This window comes from Athene cunicularia (genome assembly GCF_003259725.1).
Source record: "Athene cunicularia isolate RWA chromosome 1 unlocalized genomic scaffold, athCun1 chr1_part1, whole genome shotgun sequence".
Classification (NCBI taxonomy): Eukaryota; Metazoa; Chordata; class Aves; order Strigiformes; family Strigidae; genus Athene; species Athene cunicularia.
In genome coordinates, this window is record NW_020799091.1 from 98744332 (window position 1) to 98751761 (window position 7430).

Here is a 7430-nt window from a genome sequence, read left to right on the forward strand (position 1 = left end):
GGGCGCGCCCTCCAGTGCCTCCGCCCACCTCGGCCTTGCCGGGGCTCGGTCGTGTTCCCCCTGCGCCAGGCCCTACCGGGGAGAGCTGGATTCGAAAGGCTGGGGAATAAAAATCCCGCCCAGCTGGCACTCTGGTGCCATGGGGCGAGTGCTATACATGCAGTTTGACACACTTTTTAAAGCATAAATACATTAAAGTCGAGGCTACTTCTGATCAGCACATTGAATTTCAAGAGTGTATGCATTGATTTTTCCATCTAAGTAGTAGTTATGTGGATTTTTATGGCCATGTGGAACTAAATTACTGTCTTTGCCAGCTACCTAGAAGGAAAGAAACCACTTATCTATATCATAAATAGAAAATTCCAACATACTCCATTATAATAACCAGAAGCTGATGACTTAATACGTTACCTGGATCAAAATCAACTTGGCAACATTCAGGACTGATCTAGTCTTTCATCCAGTCCCAAGTACAGCTCCTTTCCATCCTCTTTTCAGATGGGTTAGGGTGGAAGGGCAGTTTGTTATATGCAGAACACAGACACTTACTCCTTAAACTTAACCTTGATTTAATGTGGGTTTTTGTTTGGAATGGACATCAGCAAAGGATATGTTGTAGTCATTGGTGAATCTGCGAAATGAGGCTCTTTAGCACCATATGTGCAGCATCTGCTTTAGGATTTTTGTTAATAGAAGTTAGCTGATGTGTAAATTGTGCGTGCAGTTTGTATGATACTTTTCTACTTCTGATTTTACATGAGGTCTGACTTATATTGTCATTTGCTAAAGGTTTTTCTTTTGCCATTTCCCAAAATAATTCAGAAGCACTGGTATTCCTGACAGAAAGAGATACTGTCTGCTACTGTTACAGAGATTGAGTTCCACAAATGAGTTCCACATTTATAATCTTACCTGCGACAAACAGAGGAGACTGGGCACTAGGCTGAGAGTCCTGCTGGGATACAAAAATTAATCTAAATGAATCTATAATCTGAAGGCTACTTAAGATGTTGCTGTAAAATGCCAAAAGGGTACTGTAATGAAATCCTTTGAGAATGCACCAGGTCTTGAGGCATTGATGTATGTGAATAGAAAATTCAGTTGTTGGCTGGGGGAGATTTGTTCCAGCGGAGTTACCACTCAGCATAAAGCATATTTCCTGTTTACATTGCACTGACTGCAGAAATGCAGTAAAGTTTTGGCCTTTTGGGAATTCTGCAGAGCAAATCAAACCCGTGCTACTGTTGTTATACTAGGAGAAAACTATATTGTGGATTAATGTTCATTGACATTGTAATACTACCACTTCAATAGTAGTAAAAAATGCAGATTTCAATATTAGCCTGTAAAAGATAAGAACACTGCATACTGTTCTGAAATTTTGTTTGAATTTCTTTAAATAACAAGTTAAAGGTAATACTTAAATCATGTAAGTTATTTTAAAAAGCGTATTTAACACAAGTTTTACAAAAATGTGTTTATAGGTCATTATTTGTAATGTAGCTGCATCTGAAGAAATAGAAAGCGGCTTTGTGTCATGCTGACTAACAACATAGGGCATCATTTAATGGTACATCAAGCAATGATTCCAAGAAACCTGAAGCTGTTTCCCTGCATTTGTGGCAACAGAATGTTGTCAGGTTACAAACCTAAAAGCAGTGTCAAGGACTCTTACAAAATTCTTGAGCTTGAGGAAGGATGTTCCCTTGATGATATCAGAAACTCATATCGAAGTCTTGCCAAAAAATACCACCCAGACAGCGGTTCTGCCACAGCTGATTCTGAAGCATTTATGAAAGTAGAAGCAGCGTACAGAGTCGTGCTCAGTGATGTGGAGACCAAAAAGAAATCAAATGAGAATAATGAAGAGGAGGAAGATCAGTTCAAATCAAAAGCACCACAGCATAGACACTACTTGAGTTTTGAAGGCGTTGGCTTTGGAACACCAAGCCAAAGAGAAAAGCAATACATGCAGTTTCGAGTAGACCGTGCTACTGAACAAGTGTTGGAGTACCGGAAGCAGAGGCTTGAAAACCAGTGTGCTGGGGCTGACCTAATGAAAGCCAAAGACGTGAGGCAGAGCAAAAAGGTGAAAATAACTCAGGCAGTTGAACGGTTGGTTGAGGACCTCATCCAGGAATCGATGGCGAAAGGAGACTTTGACAACCTCAGCGGCAAAGGAAAACCTTTGCAGAAATTTTCAGACTGTCCACATATCGACCCAATGACTCACAACTTGAACAGGATTCTGATAGACAATGGATACCAGCCAGAGTGGATCCTGATGCAGAAAGAAATACGGGAAACTATTGAGCGGTTAAGGAGGGGTATAGTGGCATCTAGAAGTAAGCTTGGAAGGCCAATGACACCATATAGGCAAAAGGAGTGGAATCATATTTGTGAGCAATTTATAGAAGATATCAGGAAATTAAACAAAAGAATTGACAACTTCAATTTAGTTGTTCCTATTCTGAGCAGACAAATGGTGCACTTCAGTGCAGACAAAGAAATTGCTCGAGCACAAAAGACTTACGAAGCTTTGATGGAAAACAGAGAGGCTTCTAATTCAGACACAAAGGAAAATGAAGAGGAAAATGTTAAAAGGTTTGGGTGGAAGTCTTCTCTAGCTAAGTGGTTAAACCTTACACTGAAATAAGATAATACTACTTCATCTGTCTTGTCAAGATTTTGAATGCACTTTATGAATGAAAATTGTAGCACTAGAGAAATTAACAGGTACACTGAAAATGTGAAATCCAGCTGTCCTCTGTTAAACCAGTGAAAAGGAATTAGGTTGTCTGATGTGCATTTGCAGGTGCTTAATTGATTTATTTGTGAATATCATTAAGGAACAAATAAATTCAGTTATCCTCTTGCAGCTCATTTTACTTCTGCTTAAATCAAAAATTAATGCTTCACTTTAACATAATCACTTTTGCAGTCCGTTATCTCTTCAGAAGATGAAACTGAGGCATAGCAAAAACATGTTAAGGACAAAGTGGAAGTAAAAGTCTTGCTGTGCTCTGTCAGTTGAACCTTTATCCTTTCTTATTTAAATGCTTAGAGCTCATAAATTGTTGACAGGTTTCATGCATTTTTTTAAAAGTACGTTCATCTCTTCAAGGTTAAATGGGAATGAAGGGAAGGTTCTGGATGTCTGAACGTGGACTGTACATTCTGCAGAAGTCCATTTTTGGATCTGGCTTTTAAGAGAAAGAAGTCTCAGAATGCATCTGAGCAAATAAGGAAGACTGACCAAAACTGTATGCTGGTCACATGGCTCTTTGGAGGCAAGAGGAGAAGGGAATACTAATTTTCAAAAGTAATTGCACGTTTAAATATTTCAGACTATTAGCATCAAAGAACTTACTGTGAAGTATTGAAATTTCTAGGCAATGGCTTGGAGGGTGGGAAAATTTCCATGATGCCAAAGATTTATTTGTCTTTAGTAACCTCTCAGCTCCCCACACAATCTGATTTTCCTGGAGGTCTTTGCCTTTGCAAAGGTGTGACTGGATGTATCAGTATCTGTGTGAGCCCTGTTCCTCAGTCATGCCTCTGTGACTCGGACGTCTCCACCTGTGCAGGAGCTCTGCTGTGCCCGGCCAGTCCGTAGGAAGGTGTACCACAGGCTGTGGTTAGGCCACAGAGCAGGAATTTCCACTCTCAGGAGTTTCAGAGATGAAAAGTAGATGATGGTCTCAACCATCCTTTGGCAGATGCCCCAGCACCAGCAGAGTCTGGGTTAATGCGTTTGCTTTTGAGCCTGTGCTCCTTTTGGTCCTTGTGCTCTTGCTCATCTAGATTAGGCCTTCACATGCAAGCAGAATGTTATTGATGTATATTGGTAGAATGGATCAATTGAAGTATCATTTGTCAGGGGGTATTATATCATCTAGTAATGTAATTTAATGTATTTATTGTTAAACACTATAGGTCTTTCAAGCCTTTGTGTTAGGGCTAGTAAGTAATAATTACAAGATGTTTGTCATGTTTTAGAAAATAGGGCTAATCTCAGCTTCCTTTAACACACACCTTTCTGTAGGATTGAAGGTGGCCAAAGTAAGAAGAATGGCATTCTGTGCAGGCTGATCTGTTGCCCATAGGTCATGCCACTGGGATGCTTGTGCTGTGCTGTGCCCTGGTGTTAGCTGGAAGGATTAATGGCTATTTGTCCAGTCTGCTGAGATTCAGTTAGGAGGCAGGGGTACGCTTGTGGTGCATGGATCAGTGGGCCAGCCAGTAATTAGTATACTCCTCAGTGCCTCTCCCAAGTTTGCAAAGAAGGCCAGAAATAATGGGTGTCTTGCAGATACATGAGTTAAGTCCTGTATAGTGGTGAAGTGGGAACAAAACCTACCATGTAAGTAGCTCAAATCAAATGCAGAGAAAGAAAAATCAGGTTACACAGCAGTCCTGTTTTTCTGCGAACTCAGAATTCAGATTGCTGTAATTTCCTTCTTTTCTGTGAGATACAGATATGATTCACTGAGATCGGGGTGTTAGACCTTTTGATACCAGAAGGCTTTGACCTCGTAAGCTCCTCACTCGTTTTAGCAGCTGTGTGTATGAATGTCTGTTTATTTCAATAACTTATCTATGCATTCTTGCTTTTAATGAAAACTAAATTAAACACACTTTTGTGGAAGTCCTTTGACATAGTACTTGATCAGGTTTTGATTCTCATTATGATCAACAGGAACTGGATCTGAATTGCTGTTTAAACTAATCCAGGGACAGATTTAAAAAGAGGTAATTGCAAATCAAATTCGTTGCACAAGAGTAAATAGAAACCAGATTGCAATAATCCAGCTTTGACGGAATTCACTTTGGCTCACAATGAAGATAAGTATCAGCAGTTTAAATATTTAAGTTGTCATAATGGATGAGTCAGCATACTGAGTGATTTTATGTTCCTTTTAAAACTACTTGGTCTTAAAAGGCAGAGATGTGACCTGAGTCTCAGCACTCTAAATCAGCCTTACACTTATGAAAAATTGCCAGGCACAAAAATCCACTTCGTCAACATTTATGGCAATGATGCTGAAAAAAATAATTCAAATTTTTATTTTCCTCAGGTGTGTGGAGGAGTATATTTTTGCAGGGCTGGTCTATTTTTTTGTTTCTCTGAGCTCACAAAATCTTAATAGCAGTGTTTAGTACTTCTAGAACAAGTAATGCCAAGTACTGCATACGTATTAGAAAAACCCAGGAGAGAATGGCCTTCAGAAGTAATTTTTCTGTCTGACACTAAACTCTTAATTTGAATTTGATAACTGTTATCTTGTTACTGACCTCAAAAGGATGAAATCATTGCCGATTCCAGATACAAATACATGCTGCTTATTCCCAGAACACCCTGTGTGTTGGTCTAATTACCATACAGCTTGTGGCTTGAAAGGCTTATCTAGATGACACCATAATATTAAGATAAAATAATATTTATTATTAGGCTATATTAATTGAGGTATCAGTTTTTCTCAGGGTGAGGAATCTGTTTCTTGCCCAACGATCTGATTGTTCTTCCAAGCACTATTAGCAAGCTATACAATGATGCATGTTAGTGCTTTCCAGTCAAAGGAAGAGACATACAGCTATAGGCTATCTGAAATAACATCTCAGGCTGTCCTATAAACTGGAGAGTTTCTATGTATGCTGTAAATATTGAAGCCTTGTGGTTTAACCCCAACTGGCAACTAAGCACCATGCAGCCTCTTGCTCACTCCTCCTGCCCCAACCCCCAGTGGGATGAGGAAGAGACTCAGAAAGACAAAAAAGTAAAACTTGTGGGTTGAGATAAGAACGGTTTAATAATTGAAATAAAATATAACAATAATAATTATGATAATAATAATGAAAAGGAGGGTAACAAAAAGAAAGAGAAGTAAAATGCAAGAAAGACAAGTGATGCACAATGCAGTTGCTCACCACCCGCTGACCAATGCCCAAGCAGCGATCAGCCCCCCACGGTCAACTCCCCACCGTTTATATACTGAACATGACATCCTATGGTATGGAATATCCCTTCGGCTGGTTCAGGTCAGCTCTCCTGGCCATGCTCCCTCCCAGCTTCTTGTACACCTGCTCACTGGCAGAGTACGGGAAACCAAAAAATCTTTAACAGCAACAACCAAAACATCAGTGTGTTACCAACATTAGTCTTACACTAAATCCAAAACACAGCACTGTATCAGCTACTAGGAAGAAAAATTAACTCTGTCCCAACAAAAAAGAGGACAGGCCTGCTGAATATCTTTCAGCATAATAACAGCTCTCAAGATCCATATGGAGTTAGGGAAAAGGCTCTGAGGAGAAGGAATAAAAGTCATGAGGAGCAAGAGCAGGGAATGATGTAAGAGACAAAAACAAGTGGTAAATCTTTATTCTTAGTGGGAGAAACTGTCACTATGAGGGAGAAGGGGATGTGTGGTACCTTCCTTAAGATATTTCCCTATCAGTTGTGTTTCCTTGGATGTGGCAACCACATAATTTACCTTCCCACAGCTGAGATCAGCTGTTAAGAAAACAGAAATGTGTGTGCACGTGTGGGCGTGGGAGGGGTGATAGGAAGGGCCGGGAAGGAAGACAGGAGATTAGGGGGAAGGCAAACATCCTGTAATGCTTCCAGATAAGGATGAGAAGGCGGTGGCACATGTATTAACAGGGATGGAGCTTGAAGAGCAGGCACATGTGAATTACAAAGAAAATTGGCTATGATCCTTTTCAGTGAACAAGAAGGCAAGAGTTTCGTTACAAACTGTTTCTTCACAGTATGGTTCTGAGCATCACGAGTAAGAAACAGCTGTTCCTCTTGATCCTCTCTGCAGTGGGTAGCCTCTTCTCTGGGCCAGATAAAGTGGGAAAGGAGGAGCTTCTTCAAAAGAAAACTGGCTTAGCTAAGCCCTGGTGGACACAGTGAGCACATAACTGAAGGAAAAGAGGAGGGGAGCTGAAAGAAGAGGGCTTTGGATGCAACTTTTAACTTTGAGTGGGATTTCATAGGGCCACTGTCTTCTAATGAGAAACGGAAAATTCTGTGGCTATTTGGTTGCATCTTTACAGGCCTTTTTCACAGTGCTCCTTTTCTTACTTATTGCCCCATATTACTCTTCATCATTCTTGAGCAATACCCTTGAAACGCCTTCCTCTTTTGTTTATCCTTTTCCACTCTTAAATTTTTACCTCTCACTTTTCAGATTGATTCTGTACTTAATTTCACCACAGTGTTAGTTTTCAAGACTAATCACCTTCCTAAATTCAGTGCTTAAATTAATTCAATTGCAGCATTTTCCCTCAGTATCCCCAAAATCTTGATATCAAATCTTTTATCATAGGCAACAGTCTGTGTTTTACAAGATGATAATTCTTACCTCCTGTGCTGGTATGGCTCTCTTTCCAATGCTTTGGCAAGAAATAGCCCAGAAAGC

At 40.1% G+C, this 7430-nt stretch overlaps 1 protein-coding gene across 1 annotated transcript; it reads left to right on the forward strand.

Annotated features, from left to right (window-relative positions):
- The first annotated feature begins 6 nt into the window (after window positions 1-6).
- DNAJC28 (DnaJ heat shock protein family (Hsp40) member C28) lies at window positions 7-4660 on the forward strand. The gene has a single exon (XM_026856896.1). The coding sequence runs from the start codon at window positions 1541-1543 to the stop codon at window positions 2657-2659; it is 1119 nt and encodes a 372-aa protein (XP_026712697.1). The 5' UTR covers window positions 7-1540; the 3' UTR covers window positions 2660-4660.
- The last annotated feature ends 2770 nt before the right edge of the window (window positions 4661-7430 follow it).